The sequence below is a fragment of the Larus michahellis genome, chromosome 4 (assembly GCF_964199755.1).
Source record: "Larus michahellis chromosome 4, bLarMic1.1, whole genome shotgun sequence".
NCBI lineage: Eukaryota > Metazoa > Chordata > Aves > Charadriiformes > Laridae > Larus > Larus michahellis.
The window spans coordinates 73,436,537-73,455,853 of NC_133899.1; the positions used below are offsets into that span (position 1 = coordinate 73,436,537).

A 19,317-nucleotide genomic window follows, 5' to 3' on the forward strand; every position below is an offset into this window, starting at 1 on the left:
AGTCTAATATATCTTCACAGAAGAGAGTAAAAACCAATGCAACTTCAGAAGCTTCCACTCCACTCCACAGAACCTGGTGTCCAGCTTTGGGTCTATGAAGAGATCCATGGAGACCAAAAGGAAAAAGGCCACAGTTAGTGCAAAGTTCATCCAAAGAATTCCCTGTTTCCAGGATAAGCAATTACAAGTCTGACGATCATAGTTTGCCTTTGTGGAAATGGCTCAAGCAACGTAAAAAGCCAACCAAACAAAAAACAACATACAAACAAAAAACCTGCAGAGCACTACCGGAACAGCTGCAACACTGACCCTTTATGCAGGAAGACACGTCCTACGGGCAGGAGTTCACTTACGCAGACATGGATAAGTTACAAAGAAGAGCACTGTTGCCTGGATTCACCTTATCGAAATGTAAGCATTTACCTGAGATGCCTAAATGAGGAGAAAAAGTAGTGAGCTGAATCTGAGGTAACACCCATCTCCTTACTTGGGAGACAGCAGGGAGTCCAGGAGACAGCTCTTATCTCAGTATCTGGAGTAGAGCTGAAAGACCACACGCTTAGGGCTGTGGTTAGTGACTCACCTGCTTAAGTCATGCAATTAAGGTGAAACCTGAGATTCCTATGTAAAGATAAGTCTCTGGACTTAGTGGTTGTAGAGCAGCATCTGCCAACAGCTCAGAACAGTTGTCCCTGAGAGGCGAACGGTACCAAGCACCTCAACGGGGTGCAACTCCGCAGCTACGCCGAGGGATGCTCCCAGCACCTTGTTGCATAGATAACTCCATGTGGGCAGCTTCTGGAAGATGTCAGGAATCAGGGTTCAGTTCCCTTCTGACGAGGGGAAACCAGTGAAAAATAACCTTAAAATACAATAAAATTCAGCTCCTCGAACTTTTTTTTCCCCCTCCAGGAAATGTCATGTGAATTTTGTGGCTTAAACTTCAAGCCTTCTGAAGAGGGAGAATCCCAAAACTACGCTATCCTTCTACCCTGAGAGATGCTCTTCACTGGCATGCAGATGTGGTCCATGTGCAAGCACTGCAGAATGCAATCTGACACTGACAACCAAGTCACCTCGCTTCCAAAGCAATCTCTCAACGTGCTTGCTGAAATTTTGCTCTCAAAACTTCTATTGTGTAAGATTCAGGAAACTACCTCGCGTCCATTTCTTTCAAACAACCCCTTGCCTCTGCCGCTGCCTCTGCTATTTGCAGCTGTTTTCATAGCGCTTTCAGCTTGATGATGAACAAGAAGTCTACAAAGTAGCCTCTTCCAGGGTAATGATGCCCTCCAAATTCTAAACAGTTGAAGAATTTGGATAAAAAAAAAAAACCCCAAAGCAAAGACCAGCAACTCGGATTCTGAAGTTTGACTATTATCAGCCTCAAGATTACATGTAGGCAGGATTAAAGAAGAGCCAGCTAATTCAAAGTGAGAGACAAGCTATTGATCTGCTTAGGAAAAAAAAATACAATGCACCTTGATCCAGCATTTTGCAATTGGTATGTAGGTGTCATTCAAATAAGATGCATTAATCACTGAAGAATACTTGCTGAAAACAAAGTGTTTTCTACTCACTCTCCCAGCTGCAGATCTTAGGAGGTGAGCTACAACTGCATGTGCAACGAGGTTTCCAAATTAACGGCAACTCTGAGCTGGTCCTAAATGCAAAACAAAAACCAAAACAGAGCCTGAGGCTCTACGCGTGAAAGAAAATAAGCAGTAAATGGGTCTGCATACCTGGGAGATTGGCAGCGTACCGCTCCGAAATTACAGAAGCAGTAACCTGGAAGATGATCAGCATTTTCTGAGATATGTCCATACTTCCAGTGAGGTCTTCAAAGCCCCCACACTTGGAATATTGAAATAGAGCTAATTTGCTTAAGCCCCAGAAGCCCACTTGCCTGCTTCTGAACCGGCAGGGACAGGAATGAAGAGAAATGCAACAAGATATGCCCTTCCAGGGCCCTTTTATTAAGTGAATACAAAAATAAGATCATTTAAGTGCAGAGGCTCTTAAACCATCTGCTCCACGGTGAAAAGATATCTTGGGTTAGCAGTAAACAGAGCTTACAATGCCTTGTAAACAGACCTCCTTACAAGCAAGAAGCATACCGAAACATGACACACATTGGATCAGAAGTTCCCTGTTGCAGCAATTCCCCACGCTTCTCATCCGGCGAATTCAGAGCACTTTGCAAAAGGTGAGAGCATCCTTTGCTCTCTTTTCAGAGGAGCACATGTGAAACAAATGAAACACAAGGAACTTGCGCTGTAAACAGTTGAAAAAGCGCCACAGCATTTTCCGAGCATGATGGCTTACTTCTTGTTAGGTTTTTTTGCAATGAAAAATAATGGCAAAAGCTATCGTGCATTATGGAAGTTTAAAAATTATACTTTCTTTTTTTTTTTTTTTACAGCAACCTGCTGCACAGCTGAATAAAAAATATATATATTTTTTCATAATACAGTACATGGCATTTCTCCTCAATTGCACCAGAAGTAAATTTGGAAGCACTTTCAATTTGTGTTATAGGCAAATAGGAAAAAAAACCAAACCCAAAAACAAGTCAGGCAGGCTGTCAGTCTCCTTTCCATCTCTCTGCTCACTTTTTTTTCCCCACCCTTTCATATCTCCGAGTCCACATACATTCCATTGATAAGGTAATCCACTTGTGTATAGTCCTTCTTCTTGTAGCTCTCGTAGGCCTGCATAAGGAAAAGAACTATAACAGTTATGAAAAAAAACGTACCAACCAGAAGAACTGCAAGAAGCGAACTCTTATCCACCAAGTACTGAGTCAGGGGCTCGGCAGCAATGAGAAGATACTCATTATCCCTGTCCCGAGTTTCTGCAAGGCCCGAAGCTGTTGTTTTGGGTGCATCTGCTGGAGCTGTGGTTGTTGAAAAAGCGTGAGGCGTTGACTTTATCCGATGCGCAGCGGTAGTTACTGCTGTAGAAGCAGTAGTTAAAACCATGGCACGAGTGGAAGCAGTGGAAGACGTTCCTGCATCCTGTGGGATGAGGGTGGTCAATGATGTGTTCAGTGTCTTCTGGCCAGCTCCAACAGTGGTGGGGCTACTAGAGCGAGGAGGGCTGCTGGTGGTGGTGTCTGGGTTAAACCGCTCTGTTTGACGCATTTGAGTATTTGCTTCAGAAATGAGAGTGAGGGGAGCAGAAGAAGAGAGGGACAACACTGAGACAGCGCTATTATTTCCTGATTTTTCAGTGGTGGTCACAAGCTTGGTGACAGGGCTGGATGCGGAAACAGAGATGTTACCATAAGTAGGAGCAGCGGCATTGGATGACATGGCTTCATCAAGGAGATGAGAACCTCCAGGGGCATTTGAGCCATTGGCAGTTGTTTTGTAAGCTGTAGTGAGGACAGTTGCATTTGTAACGTTTGTTGTTACAGCTGTGGCAGTGGTGACCATCCCAGTGGCAGTCGTTGCAGTGGTGGTCGTCGCAGTGATGGTCGTCTCAGTGGCAGTCGTTGCAGTGGTGGTCGTCTCAGTGGTTGCATTTGTTGTTACATCTTCACTCTTGTACTCAAGCAAGTGCCTGAAGTGAATCTTGTGAGTCCGAGCAGTTGAAGAAAACAGGTTTTCCATGTTGTGTCGGTCAACCCGTGCATTCACCATCCTCTCCTTTTTCTGTGGATAGCCTTGGTGGTGAAACAGGACTGTTTCCCTTTTCCTTCTGACAATTTCTTCAAAAAGACAAAACCAATGAATTTCATACGAATAAAACTGTCGAGCTCAAATCTGATCTCATACTCACAACATGCAAACCAGAACACGTATTCCGTACACATATCACAAGCGGAATAAATCAGTCTTGAAGTCAATAAGAACATGAAAATTCAGACCCCTGCCTTTATTGCACATAATCCCTTTGGGGTTTGGGTGGGGTTTTTTTTGTTGTTGTTTGGGTTTTTTGCCACAGACCTCTGGCACTTTCCCAACCAGGGAATTAATTCCACAAAAGGGGGGGTAACGAAGTACAGAGCTACAGGGCAGAAGCACATTATCAACAGGAGCAGCGTTGTGAATGCCAGCTCCTGAGAAGACAACTCATGCTTTACGCAGCAGTGACAAAGCCTTCATGCTTAGATTCATAATTTTAATTTCTCAAAACTGAGTGGAAATTTCCACTTAAACCTTCATACTTCAGAAGAATTTCCTTCACAACTAGCGATCTAGATTTACAGTGACATAAATCCCATCTGCTTATCAAAAGTCTGGTTGCTACGTTGCAGAGAAACGTATGCCAACTCGAAAGAACCATGAACAAACTTTCCTTTTTTTAAACTTGGGTACAGTGAACTCTTGAAACATAATTTATAAGATTGATTCCCCCATTACCAACAAGCTCCATTTTGTTATTGTGTGACTTAATTGAAATTGAAGACCCTGGCGCTGGGAAGTTACCATGAGCAATTACTGCTAAGGCTGCTCTGATTATAGAAGCAGCCTGCTGCCTCTGGCACAAAATCCTGGCAATCTCAGAAAAAAACAATGCCAAGACATTTTCTTTTCTCTTAAAAAAATATAAATACAACTGTTATGTCTTTATTTTCTGAAGGATAGCGTGTGGAGTGCAAATGGCTTGAATGAATGATGCCTTCAACATGGAGACAAACTGTTACTCAAAGACCCATCATGCACATGTAAATGCCAGAGCCCTTCAGAAGCTAGTAAAACAGTTTTTCCAGTGAACTGACTACCTACAGAATCATCCCACAGGCATTTCACAACCCACCTCCTTCAACTAAAAGCCAGTCAAGGTCTACAAGTAGGCATTTAAGGCAAAAGGACCAGGATCCTGTATTTAGCAAGAGTCTCACGCATGGCGTTACCTCCAAGCAGATCTTTGATATCTTCCTCTCCAACATTCTGGCACACGCTCAGCTGGTGACAACGCAAAAGGATGCAGTGATTCTGATAGGGCACAGACCAATTACAGCGATGGTTACCTGAAAACAGCAGAGAAAATGGGTCGCTACACACAGTATACTGAACACACTGCTTCATGGCTATAAATAAAGAATTAAAAAAAAAAAAAAAGACAGCAAGATAGCTGGAAGGTCTGGCCTTAAAGGATCCTGACTCAGCCCTAGTGGTAGCCCAATGGAGAGCTGTGAATGGAGGCAAGTCTGTGCTAGGGGCAGCAAGCGAACCCCCTTCCTTGCCCACCTCACCTACCCACATGCCTCCATACAACAGGTAAGAGGCTCTGGATGAGGCAGGCCAGCCAATGGATGATGTGGATGATGGTCCAGCTACACCAGAGGAGTTACCAGGACCGGAAAGACCTAACCCTCTGTATAAAAACCACCTCCACGAGGAAGAAGAGACAGGTTATAGATATAGGCAACACCCTTCTGAGGGGAACAGAGGGTCCAATATGGCAGGCAGACTCTCTTCTTAGGGAAGCCTGCTGCCTCCCTGGGGCTCGGGCTCATGACATCACTAGGAAACTTCCCAGCCTGGTACGGCCCTCAGACTATTATGCACTGCTGCTCTTCCATGTGGGTGGCAACGAAGTAGCAACACGTAGCCCAAGGGTCATAAAAGAGACTTCAGGGCCTTGGGACAGTTAGTAAGGGAATCTGGGGCGCGGGTTATCTTTTCTTCTCTCCTTCCAATTGCAGGCAGTGACACTGCAAGAAAGATGCAGTCAGTCTGTTAACACCTGTCTCTGTGGCTGGTGTCACCACCACACTTACGTTTTTTGACAATGGGATGGCCTACACAGCACCAAGCTACCCTCCCATTGGATGAGGTTCATCTTTCTCAAAGGGGAAGAGGGTCTTTGCTCATGAGCTAGCAGGGCGCATTGACTGAGCTTTAAATTAGACTTGATGGGGGAGGGTGGTATTATCAGGCTTGCCTGTGACAAGCCAAGGGACAACACACCAAGGTTAGAGGGATGGGGTGTTAGCGAGGGCCCTCAACCTGTTGCTCCAAGATGTGCTGGGTACCCTGCAGCCCACTCAAAGTCTTATGGAGACGAGCCAGGGGCTCCTGAGGCAATAGGAGCCAATGGGGAAAACACCTCAAAAGGAAGGCCATCTGGAGAGTACCACAAAGGAATTGCAGCCACTCCAGCCCACAAGTCAGCTTCAACTCAGACCCAGTTTAAATGCCTCTATGAAAACACATATAGCACGGGGAACAAGAGGAGTTAGAGATGTGCACACGCTTGCAGGGATATGATCTCATTGGCATCACAAAGACATGGTGGGATGCCTCCTGTGACTGGAGTGTTGGAATGGAAGGATACAGGCTCTTTAGGAAGGACAGGCAGGAGAGATGAGGAGGGGGGGGGTTGTTGCTCTCTATATCAATGACCAGTTGGAGTACATGGAGCTCCACCTGGGGATAGATGAAGAGCTGACCAAGAGCTTATGGGTCAGGATTCAAGGGAATGCAGGGGAGGGTGATGTTACAGTGGGGGTCTGCTACAGGCCATCTGACCAGGATGATGGATGAGGCCCTCTAAAACAGACATCAGGTTTGCAGGCCCTGGTCCTCATGGGGGACTTCAACCACCCCAATATCTATTAGAGGGATAACACAGCAGGGCACAAGCAATCCAGGAAGTTCTTGGAATGTGTCAATGACAACTTCCATCTCCTTGTGGTAGAGGAGCCATGCTGGATCTTGTCCTTACCAACAAGGAGGTGCTAGTGGGGAATGTCAAGCTCAAGGCTGCAGTAATCATGAAATGGTAGAGTTCAAGATCCTTAGAGCAGTGAGGACGGTGCACAGCAAGCCCACTACCCTGGACTTCAGGAGAGCAGACTTGGGCCTCTTGAGGGATCTGCTTCGTAGAGTTCCATGGGATAAGGCACTGGAGTGGAAAGGGACCCAAGAAAGCTGGTTAATATTCAAGGATCACCTCCTCCAAGTCAGGCAACAAAGCCAGGGGGCCTGCATGGATGAACAAGAAGCTCCTGGACACACTCAAAAGCAAGAGGGAGACCTACAGAGGGTGGAAGCAAGGACTGGTAGCCTGGGAGGAATACAGAGAAACTGTCTAAACAGCCAGGGACCAGGTTAGGCAAGCTAAAGCCCTGATGGAATTAAATCTGGCCAGGGACATCAAAGGCAATAAGAACAACTTCTGGAAGTGTGTCAGCAATAAAAGGAAGACTAGAGAAGACGTAGGCCCTCTCTGGAAGAAAACGGGGGATCCGGTCACCCAGGATATGAAGAAGGCTGAGGTATTCAATGACATTTTTGCCCTCAGTCTTCACCAGCAAAGGCTCTAACCACACCACCCAAGTCATAGAAGATAAAAGGCAGGGGCTGTGAAAATGAAGAACTGCCCACTGTAGAAGATCAAGTGTGAGACCATCTAAGGAACCTGAAGGTGCGCAAGTCCATGGGACCTGATAAAAACCCATCCTCAGGTCCTGAGGGAACTGGCAGATGAAGTTGCTAAGCCACTTTCTGCCATATTTAATAAGTTGTGGCTGTCTGGTGAAGTTCCCACCGACTGGAAAAGGGGAAACATAACCCCCATTTTCAAAAAGGAAAAAAAGGAAGACATGAGGAACTACAGGCCAGCCAGTCTCACCTCTGTGCCTGGCAAAATCATGGAGCAGGTCCTCCTGGAAACTCTGCTAAGGTACATGGAAAATAAGGAGGTGACTGGTGACAGCCAACATGGCTTCACCAAGGGCAAGTCACACCTGAAAAATTTGTTTACCTTCTATGGCAGGGTTACAGCACTGGTGGATAAGGGGAGAGCAACAGACACCATCTACCTGGATTTGTGCAAAGCATTTGACGTTCTGCACGACATCCTTGTCTCTAAATTGGCAAGACATGGACTTGATGGACGGACCACTCAGTGGATAAGGAACTGGCTGAATGGCTGCACTCAAAGGGTTGTTGTCAATGGCTTGATGTCCAAGCGGAAACCAGTGACAAGTAGCATTCCTCAGGGGTCGGTACTGGGACTGGTGCTGTTTAACATCTTTGTTGGCAACATGGATGGTAGGATTGAGTGCACCCTCAGCAAGTTTGCCAACAACACCAAGCTGTGTGGTACAGTTGACACACTGGAGGGAAGGGCTGCCATTCAGACGGACCTGGACAGGCTTGAGAGGTGGGCCCATGCCAACCTCATGAAGTTCAACCAGACCAAGTGCAAGGTCCTGCACCTGGGTCAAGGCAATCCCAAGCACAAATATAGGCTGGGCAGAGAATAGCTTGAGAGCAGCCCTGAGGAGAAGGACTTGGGAGTGTTGTTGGATGAGAAGCTCAACGTGACCCAGCAATGTGCACTTGCAGCCCAGAAGGCCAACCATATCCTGGGCTACATCAAAAAAAAACCCATGGATAGTAGGTCAAGGGAAGTGATTCTCCCCCTCTACTCCCACCTGGAGTATGGCGTCCAGCTCTAGGGTACCTAACATAAGACAGACATGGACCTGTTGGAGCAAGTCTAGACGAGGGCCACAAAGACGATCAGAGGGCTGGAGCACCTCTCCTATGAAGACAGGCTGAGAGAGTTGGGGTTGTTCAGCCTGGAGAGGGGAGACCTTATAGCAGCCTTCGATTACTTAAAGGAGGCCTACATGAAAGCCAGAAAAGGACTTTATACAGGGGCGTGTAGTGATAGGACAAGAGGTAATGGCTTCAAACTGGAAGAGTTTAGAATTAGATTTAGATTAGATATCAGGAAGAAATCTTTCACTATGAGGGTGGTGAGGCACTGGAACAGGTTGCCCAGAGAAGATGAGGATGTCCCATCCCTGGAGGTGTTCAAGACCAGGCTGGATGGGGCTTTGAGCAACCTGATCTAGTGGGAGGTGTCCCTGCCCAAGGCAGGGGGGTTGGAACTAGATAATCTTTAAGGTCCCTTCCAAACTAAACCATTCTATGATTAGTGAAAGTAACTGTAAAGCCAACGAAATCAATATAGCAGCTACACCCTACCTACCTGCTTGTCTTCCGGTACCAACATCTCCTAACAGCAGCAATTCACTCACCCTGTCACAGACAAAGAGAGTGCACTACAGTTTGGACCCATCTAAATGCCACCATTCATATAGATGTCTTAATGAGGGAAAAAAAAAAGAAAAAAGAAAAAAGAAAAGAAAAGGAAAAAAAGAAAAAAAAAGGAAAAAAGTGAGACGAAACCAAAGAGAAGACATCCATCTCATCACAGATGGGAGACAGCTCTCATCTGAGTGCTTAGAGTTACACAGAAATTTATTCTTCATTGACTGAACAATGATACCATTAGCCATGGGAGCCATCACAGAAATTCTCTTAGTTACTAAGTCAAACCCCAACACAAGCTGAATAGAAACCCACAGTAGGAACTCTCTCTTGGCATCCCTTCAAACTCAGTAACTTCTTTCTGGGCATGTCTACATACATGTAACCAAGCTTCGAGGGAAGGAATGGACCTCCTCAAACCAGTGCTGACGAGACATCTCAAACACTGCACCCAGTTTTGGGCTTCCTAGCATACAATACGGGTATTGACATACTGGAGCAAGTCCCAGAGAGGCTACTAGATGTCTGAGAGGCTGAAGAAGATGATTTACAGGAAATTTCAACATCAAGGGAAAAAATTAGTCTCTACCACAAGGGCACTCAAACACTAGGCTGGGGGCCAGAGAAGATACACTCTCCATCAGGTCTTGAACAGGCACATCTAAGTTGGGTTCGGACCAGAGACCTTCAAAAGGTCCTTTCCTGCCTAAATTATGCTATTATTTTATGTAATATCACAGTAGCACGCAATTAATTTCTGGAACATGTGCTGTAACAAAAAAACCCATAGAAGATAACACAGTGCTCAGTCTGGGATGAAGCAGATCTGTCCCCAACTGACCACCCATCAGAGGATTAAAGGGAACTTAAGTGCATGGTAGGAGAAATTCATTTCTGTGTTTTGTTAGAAGTGTGAGAAAGGGTAAAGAACATGCCTATGTGGTACATACAACTATATTTAAAGCTCTTATCTACAAAGAGAGTTGCCCTCACTGAGGATTAAGGCTATGGAAAGCTTGAACTTTTCATAAAAAAACATTTACATTACCATAGTTATTAAAAGAGCTTGTGAAAAATTTATGAACTTGGAGAAATCCCTCTACCAACAACCACAGTCTGTTTGACAGCCCTAAAGAAACTAGAAAAGGTGGATTTTCCTGACTTTGGTAAAACGTTAAGAAAGCAACATTCAAAGCCTTTAAAAAACAATACTTAGAAAGCGATAAAATTAAAAGCTTCAACAGTCACACAGAGCAGGAGATACAGCAGCAGCCCTTCAAGAAATTAAAATCCACTCCTCAGAAATGAAAGCATTGTTTGGATGTGCCCCGATTCCCAATGCCATCTCCTGTCCCTCACTCAATAAGCCATGCTGGTGAAGAAACACAGACTACCTACTACTGTAAATCATGCCATTTCTCACTTCTTGGGAAGGGAAAAACAAAAACCCAGTGGCACATCTTGCATTGGCTACCTAAGTCAGTCAGTTCATAAAGGTCAAGAGACTAATGGGGTCAGCATAGTTAAAGCAGCCTGGTTTCTGCTGCCATCAGGATGGTATCCAGCTGCTCATGAACCTTCCCAGTTGCTCCCCAGGAGGACCAGATGCTCTGTTGAGCTGGACTCATTAGTACTCCCCTTTGATGCAACTCCAGGTTGAGGCTCCAGCTGATGTGTCCACTGCAAGGTATGTGCCACACAGTGGCTCCTTTTTGCTCACTACCAATGAGAAGACAAAAAAAAAAAAAAAGAAAAAGAAAGAAAAAAGAAAGAAAAAAATAGAAAGTGGAAGGATAACAAAAGTTCTTCAGAGTTATTCTGAAAGGAAACCATGTAGGCAGAAGCCAAGGTCCTGCCCTACCAAACTGGTTTATTTAATTTTTAAGCCTGCTTTTACTGGAAAGAAATTGCAGATGCCCAAAGGCAAGGAAAAGCCAGATGTATTGTAGAAGCAGGGTGCAGGAATATTTGGTCTTGCAGCCATGTCCTATTTTCCCTTTATTTTCCCCAGAGCATGCAAGATAGCCCCGAATTACGGCCCAGTGGCTCTGTTCTCAGAGCCAGACTGCTCAGATGGCCAAGATGTTCCCCGGACTGGTCACCATAGAAGAAACTTGGGAGAGCTCTGAACGTGGCTGGAGATGCAAAGGGAAGAGCACGAGCTTATCTTACCTCCCAACACAGGTTCACCGTGCTCACCAGGCATCTGGGAATCCTGGATTGTCAGATCTTTGCTAAGATGGGCACTTTCCCCATCATGTAAATCACTTAACCTAGCACCATCTGGAGACTTGAACTCATCGCATTAGACAACAACCAGAGGTTAGAGTTACTACCCGTGCTGTCAGCCCTAGAGAGTTTTGCTGGTTTTGTTAGCATGCAATTGAAGCGTCAAACTGTCTCATCATATTGGTACAATAGTTTTGTGATATGTTAGTTTGCTAACTACGTAGCCTCGCCTCTGGTGTGGCTATTCGAAGGCAATGCTGGAATAGCGAGATCAGCAACCATTCCCTTTTCTACAGGGCACATCTGAGATGTGAATGTACCGGCAAAAGCAATTCTTTTTGCGATAGCTGCACTACTTCTCTAAGTTGGTGATATTATATCAGCAAAGGTATAAACTACATCTACAGAAGAGAACCTAAACAGCTAGGAATGTTATTTTTACACTTCTCCAGGCAATGTAGCTATGAAGACATCTCCCCATGCAACCTTGGCCTGCAACTATAATATCTTAAAAACACTATAATATCTTAAAAAATAACAATCACTGCTCCTTTACTGACAGTTGCATAGGTGTAACTATTCTGACATCTAAGTCTCAGGCCTCATGCCTGCAATGAAAGAAAGCACAAAAATAAATATACTTGGGAAAGGTGGGAACAGAGAACAAGAGCAGTAAAGCTAATCTTAAAACTTAAAGCTAATAATAAAAACAAAAAAAGACATTTCAGGCCCTTGTCTCCAGATGATCTCTCTGCACGTGGCTATACATTTATGCCAAGAGTTTGTATCTTTTCCATCTCCCTTGACACCAGGTAGTGCAACAGACTGGCCATCAAGTAACAAATAGGAATTAAATTGCTCCAGTGGGTTTGATACAGAACATAAAATCCGAAAAGGTTTAGCTTTTGTGTTTAGTTCTGCATGGTTTCCTGAAGATGTAATGGGTCATCTAATTCTAGAGCCTCAACCCCCTCTGCCCAAAGCTAACACTCAACTGGACTTGCTCTGTGCAAAAACCATCAGGAGAGAAAAAGGTGAAGGGTATTAAAAAACGTGGCTGCAGTCAGTCAGCAACAGGGCAAAGCATGCCCTCAGATCACCTCCCAGCCCTCATCATGTAATAACTAAATTCCTTATGTTCCTCCTCTGGAAGAGGCAGCTGATAGCACCTTTTCTACCCTGATCAAGATATCAGGTGGTGAAGATGACACGTGCACAGTGTTTAGAGATTCTCAAGTGGAAGAGACAAACATGCAGTGCTACAAACCCTAAGACAGCACAATCAGTGTGAATGTGTCACCTCTCTAGGGTTTACCAACTTAAAAAGCAGAGGCTGAAACTTTCACAGCTCTGGTGCCTGGGAGACAAACCCACTCACATTTTATGTCCTAAATAAAATGCTTAGTTTATAAAGGTACTTTCCTTCCACTATGAAGGGATGTCTCACGTTTAAAATAAAGGTTTGAAACCACAGGGCATTAAAAAAAGGCATCTTTATGATGTTCCTATCAATCTGTGTCAGACATTCATCCACCTGAGCCAAGGTCTCACCTTCACCACAGCATCACCAGTTGTTTGTAAGTGCTACAATCTCTCACATGTGGCTAGATAAGATAGGGACCTTCATAAGGACAACTCTGAAAGACTCATTAAGAAGTTCAATGCTTTTGAAGACATCTCAGAGGTAGACAGCAGAAGGCTCTCATCTCCCCAGACTTGTTTAACTCTCTGCTTGGTTGCAGAATACAACCGGTTTCTTCTAAGGCAGAAAAAACACACATAAATACCAGTGAGTAAAGACCATTCATTCCGGTGCAGCTGTCTACAACAGCACTGTTCACTTGCAAACATCTGGCAGCATGGAATAATCATTCTTCAAGTCAAGTGACCTAACACTGTTTGCACGCTACCAGTGCACACCAAGCGCACATGCATGTTCTTTCTTACAGAAGCTAGCAGGGCCCTGGGAAATGGTTGTTCTGGATTCAATTTAACCAAAGCTGTCATAAGTTTTTTAGCACCACAGGACTGCAGAGAGAAGCCATAACTGTAAATGCCTGTAAACAACTGGAATGAAGAAAGATAGTTGTCAGGGGAGCAGAGGAGACCTTTAAGGAACAGAAAACCCAGCTGGAATTCCAGCTAAGGGACAAGAACCTTACCTGAAGCACCTGGGCTTCGACAAGCCTGCCTGCACTGCTTTTCAGTTGTAAGTCTGTTTATTTGCACTATGTGGACTCCTCTGCCTTTCAGGACAGAAAACCTGTGTTCACATATACAGAAGGAAATCAGCAGGAAGAATACAATGGCAGTCCACATCTTCAGGGTTGGCCTTGCAGGAAGGCTTCTCTTCCCGGGACCAATTCTTTCTTATATCACTTTCAGATCCACTGCAATATACCTATTAAAAAAAGAAGAAAAAAAAAAAGATCAATTTATATCAAGAGTGTTCTACTAAACACACTCCTATCAGCAGGAATGGGGAAAAAGAAATACAGAAGGCAGGCAAGTAACATTACGCACAACATACAGGTAACAACGCAGAGGCAGGAAAAGAAAAGACCATTCCCAAATTCACTGAGAGGCTCTTTCTTTATAAAGGGTACTTTGTTCTTCTTCCCTCAGGCCCCAACAGCGAGCAGCTCAAGTCAAAAGCCACGTGTACAAAGCCACTCAAAGCCCACAGGTGTACGGCAGCAGAGACATGATGCCTTTTCACACACTCTGTAGTGTTGTCCCCAGGCTCAGCAGAACAGTTTGCACCAGCTCGAGCATGCTGATAACACGGGGAACCACAGTCCTGGCCCTGCCTTTACACCAAGTTAGTCAAAACCAAGCATCAACCTTAGTCGATTCCTGCTTTGATTTTCCTGCTCATTGCAAAAAGCTAAAAAAAAAAAAACAAACCCAAACCAAACAACTTTGATTGAAAATAAGCAAAAGCCAATATTTCACCTCTTCCAAGACATTACGCAGACACATCACCTGTTACTGAAGAAGATTCACACCCACAGTAAGCTTTCATTTCCCCACATAAAACAATAAATAGGCAATGTCTTTTCTTCATTACCAAAGCACACACAAGAGACTGTCCCACCAATGGATGGGCTCTCATCCTTGAAGTCACTGGAGCAGCTCCCATTGACTTCAGGGCAGCTCATCAGCTTCTACCTGGATTTACTCTGTTGTTTTGAAGACTTTTTAAAGCTTTATATGGGCTTCCAAACAGTTCAGCCTGAACCAGACCGATTGAAAGTCTCCTCCCTAAGTAGTTTTTAAAGGGCAACACTCCTCCTTATCAATGAGGCAAGGTTGAGTCCTCATCCTGCAGTTATGAAGAGAAACGTCATGGCCTTCAGAAAGTGCTGAGATTCAACTTTGCGTGACATCTCAGAGGTGACCGCAGTTGAAGACACAAAAGCAGTTCACACCACAGAATGAGCAGCATGCATGAATGGTATAAATAGCATAATGAAAATCATCCAACATCAGTCATCAGTAACACACGTAACACCCTGATTTAGCCATCCATCCAAGAAGTTTCACCCTGAGCTCTCAACTCCAGTCGCAACCACGCTTGTGAATTGAAGAATCTTCGTAAGAGCCTTTTTTTCCCCCTCCAAGAAAGCCTAAGATAACATTTATTAGCTTTGACTCCCACATTGCAACATTTTGATGCTTCATACCATGAAATTTTTGTTTCCAAACTTTCCTCCTTACTGTACGTCCTAAAGCCCTGAACAGAGTAACAGAGTTTTAGCCTCAAAACCACCTTGCCTGAAAAAGGGTGAAATATAAACAGCTACCCCAAGCTTTGCAGAGGACACACAACATACAGGACTACCAAAGAGTCAAAGATGGGGACTAAACTCGATGCTAAAATGCAGTGCCTCGAATTCAGCATCCCTAGTCACCCTACAAGTTCCCTAAGGAACTCAAAGCCTCCTTCCTCCCCAAAATAAGAAGAGCGCTTTCAGGCCCTGGGGCAGATAAAGGGAGCATTTCTGACCCTCTACTCTGCTCTTGTAAGACCCTACCTGGAATACTGCGTCCAGCTCTAGGGCACCCAACATAAGAAGGACATGGACCTGTTGGAGCAAGTCCAGAGGAGGGCCATGAAGATGATCGAAGGGCTGGAGCACCTCTGCTATGAAGACAGGCTGAGAGAACTGAGGTTGTTCAGCCTGGAGAAGAGAAGGCTCCAGGGAGACCTTCTAGCAGCCTTCCAGTACTTAAAGGCCGCCTACAGGAAAGACAGGGAAGGACTCTTTATCAGGGAGTGTAGTGATAGGACAAGGGGTAATGTTTTTAAACTGAAAGAGGGTAGATTTAGATTAGATATTAGGAAGATGTTCTTTACTGTGAGGGCAGTGAGCCACTAGAACAGGTTGCCCAGGGAAGTTGTGGCTGCCCCATCCCTGGCAGTGTTCAAGGCCAGGCTGGATGGGGCTTTGAGCAGCCTGGTCTAGTGGGAGGTGTCCCTGCCCATGGCAGGGGGGTTGGAACTAGATGATCTTTAAGGTCCCTTCCAACCCAAACCATTCTATGATTCTATGATTCCTGACCTTTTATTTATTCTAGTAAAAAGAGTTATTTTGCCTGTTGAAAATAGATGGAGCATTTCTACATCTTCTGCTCTCCCAGAGGGCAAGGGAGCCTAAAAGGACCGGAGTGTAGGGTACATGAAACGCTGGCCTTAGCTCCCGCACTCCTCTGCAGCTTTCTCCCTGAAATAAGTGTGCACAGCACCACACTCGTTTTGCGCGAGCAGGTTTCTCACTGCAGCCAAAAGTTCACACTTGGGTCATCCCACCTGGCAGCTGGAAATATTTCCATGTCTGACCTGACAATAGAAGTCTTGGCGGCGAAAGGCAGCTCACCAGCCCCATCTAGTCCTGTGTACCAGAGACTGCGCCTGGTACCCAGCCAGCACCAGCTTCGCTGGGGTCTCCCAGTTCGCGCTGCGCAGGCACAAGGCAGACCGACTTTGCTCCTTCCTTCTCATCACTTGCTCTTCCAAGGGCACGTTAGCAGGGCTTGAAAGAATCGGCGCAGGAGAGGAGACGACCTGTGCGATACACAACTGTAGCCCCCGCAACGTGGTACATGGGCATCACCTGCTCCAGGAAAGCAGCCCCATGTTTTCCAAAGGGACTTGGTAATATGAATTTGTGTTATTCAGCCAAGATAACTTCAGTACTTTTCCCACTGCTCTGAATTACAAGGCACTTACACAAATTTGTCTTAAGACTTTAGCACGCTCTTAGCGTACGCAGTAGTTTAACCATTGAAAACTCCAGCTGACGAGACTGGAAGCAAGGGGAAAGCAAGGGAATATGTGAAATACTCTGCCCACAAGAGATTTTCCTAGAGCAGACAGATCCCGATTGCTGACAGGCTGCAAAAATTTGCTTTAACCTCTGAATCCTTCAACTTAAAGCAAGTGATTTGTGTTCCCTCATGGACCCTGTAGGTACTTCACCAAGACACTCAGAGTATCATTTGTCAACCTGCACTCCCACCACGTGATACAGAAATAAGGGCACTTTTTGTAAAGTTCACAGGTCACAGGCAGATATTCAGCAAGCAGTATCTAATCCACATAAAAAAAAAAAAGACAAAAATAGATCATTAAGGGTAAATTTTGTATTTTATGTTTTAAAGACAGTCCAGCTTATGTTTGCTGTCCCTTTTCAAGGTAAAAGGCTTACGAGAAGCAATATTTTATAGCCTAAGAAGTGACCCTGAGAATGAATTGGCTGTGCAATAACGTATGCATCTTCTGTTTTAAAGAAAATAGTAAAGAATAACATCAATGAATATGAACAGAGCACTTTCTTACTATAGGTGGGTTTTTTCCTACCTTTACTAACGCTTCTGCAGTTATGCTACCCAACCCCCCAAGAATAAACATCTTCCATTGCATTTTGGAAATGCAGACGTAGCAGCATTATATCTATCCATAAATACTATAATTATTGTTATAGTTAAAATCTCATTTTTTTAGGACAAATGAAATAATCTTAATCTCAACTGACCCAAGAACTACATATATTTGTATATTTGTAAGATATATATATACTTGTAAGATCAAATGTTGATCACACCCAGTGTCTAGAAGCTGTTGCATTAACGTGGCCAGCTGTCCCCTATGCACAGAGATGCTTTGTATCCCCAACCACATTAACCCACCAGAAATCACAGCTGACTTTGGTCCCACTTGACTCCAACTGCTGCAGAGGAAAGCAAAATCCCAATAAATGCTTCTCACCTCTTCTGAAGCACCTGGTAGCCTGTCGGGATTAGGCCAGCATCAGTTACGGGGGACACGCCGAGCTCAAACACAAAAGGTTTGTCTCCTCTTTTCCCTCTCACTAAGCACGGTCTCCTCAGGGGACAAATGATAATCCTTCCCCCAAGGCGCTAAATACAAACTTACAATAATTTTAAATGTTCTTTTTCCAATTATAAAAAACCCTTTATGAATTGCAGAGTGAGTGTGTGAAGTAGACAAACACAATACACAGACTGCAAGTACTGCAGACAAGCAAACGTTTCCAAGACCAGCGAGGGGATAACCAGATGCAGTCATACCTTAATGCAGCCCAGACGACGCTTGGCATGCTGTATTCAATATCAACCTCCAGCTAAGGGTTGGGTGGTTGGTTTTTTTTGGCCTCGTCCACCTTAGCACAATCCCATACATCCAGAACAAGAGTCACAATTACTTGCAGGTCACTTTTCCCAACTTAACTACTGCCTTTTATAATTACAAGCAATAAGCTTTATTTCTGCCTTCCCATCACACTTCTAGCCAGTCCCACATGGTTCCGTTTGTACTCTGAGACCCCACCAAGCACCCACCCCACACACCTACAGCCCAGAAAAGCACCAGCTAAAGCTTCTTCTCCAGATCATGTCGCTCCCCAGAAGAAACCATCCTCTGGCTGCTGGAGACAACACGAAGGAAGAGATGAACACTACTGTTCTCATCAGAAGTAATTTTCAGAAATAAGGGCAAAATTCACTCTTTGAGCACTACCTTCTCCATCTGTATGGCATCCCCAGGGAAATTAAAAGCCAAACCAAACCACAAAAGACAGCAACAAATACAATCTGGGAAAGGACTACACTCTGAAAAGTGCAAAGTTTACTTTTACCATCTGTGGCTATAACTCAGCAGGGAACAAGCCCACTGAAAAAACAGAATAACTTTGAATCAACAACTAAATGACTGATGACTCTGCAATGTCTACACCCCCCCAGAGGGCATTGCCTGCTGGGTTTCAGAAGCGTTCCTCCCTTCTTGCTGACCTCCCTGTGCTCAAGACAAGGAATTTGTGGGGGAAAAAAAATAATTCAAAGCATTATTTCAAAAGACATTGATTAAGGTGATGTTGTAAGAGCAGAGTGAAGCCTTTCAAATATAACCCCCCCTTGCCTCCATGCCCTCCCAGCCAGCCTCAGTCGCTCCTGGTTAAGCAGCTGCAAGGTGCATGCAGGGGCTACACCAAGGCAAAAGGAGAGATGTAGAACCAGACAAAAAAAAACATGGAAAGAAAGACTGTGCATGTTAGAGGTCACAGGTACAAAGTGAGCAAAGCAAATCATTTAGGGCAACACATGCTCCTTTGAGCTGTCATCAAAGAGCCAGCAGACACTGCCCCAAAACTCATACTTACAAGCATGCATGGACTAGGCATGAAATAAGGTCAAAGAGCTGCAAAGAAATCTTCTATCCTCAGTATAACAACAAAGCAGGGAAAACAAGGGTGGAATACCTTTTGCTGACAACGATGCTACTGTCCCATCAAATTAAGAAGACATAAGGCATGTTTTCAACTCGCCATTTCTGATAATCATTTCATGTGTTGCCAGCTCTGGAAACAAGTTCTATAGTTCACTCTTCAGAAAAACAGAATTAAACCAGATTTTGCTACGGGGAGACAAGCACATCTCATTTTGTGAATTGAGGCTAGAACGCAGGAGGCAGGGAATCCGTGCTGCAATCTTGAGAAGTATTTGGCTTCCCAAGCTTATCTCCAAGGCTGAAGTTGCACACGTAGAA

The 19,317-nt window shown here is 44.8% G+C and overlaps 1 protein-coding gene across 7 annotated transcripts in view; it reads right to left on the reverse strand.

The window, feature by feature from the left end:
- Positions 1–1,955: 1,955 nt before the first annotated feature.
- Positions 1,956–19,317, reverse strand: part of C4H11orf24 (chromosome 4 C11orf24 homolog) — a 36,039-nt gene continuing 18,677 nt past the window's right edge. For 5 of the 7 annotated variants that reach the window (XM_074585556.1, XM_074585555.1, XM_074585554.1 and 2 more), the window contains 3 exons: positions 13,412–13,650; positions 4,862–4,978; positions 1,956–3,712 (listed from right to left, as the gene is read on the reverse strand). In XM_074585556.1, the coding sequence (XP_074441657.1) occupies positions 2,631–3,712; positions 4,862–4,978; positions 13,412–13,568 (1,356 nt within the window). In that variant the 5' untranslated portion in view covers positions 13,569–13,650 and the 3' untranslated portion in view covers positions 1,956–2,630. Of the gene's footprint in view, positions 3,713–4,861; positions 5,342–13,411; positions 13,704–19,317 lie in introns of those variants that run through there. The other 2 variants (XM_074585557.1, XM_074585552.1) reach the window with 2 other exon arrangements.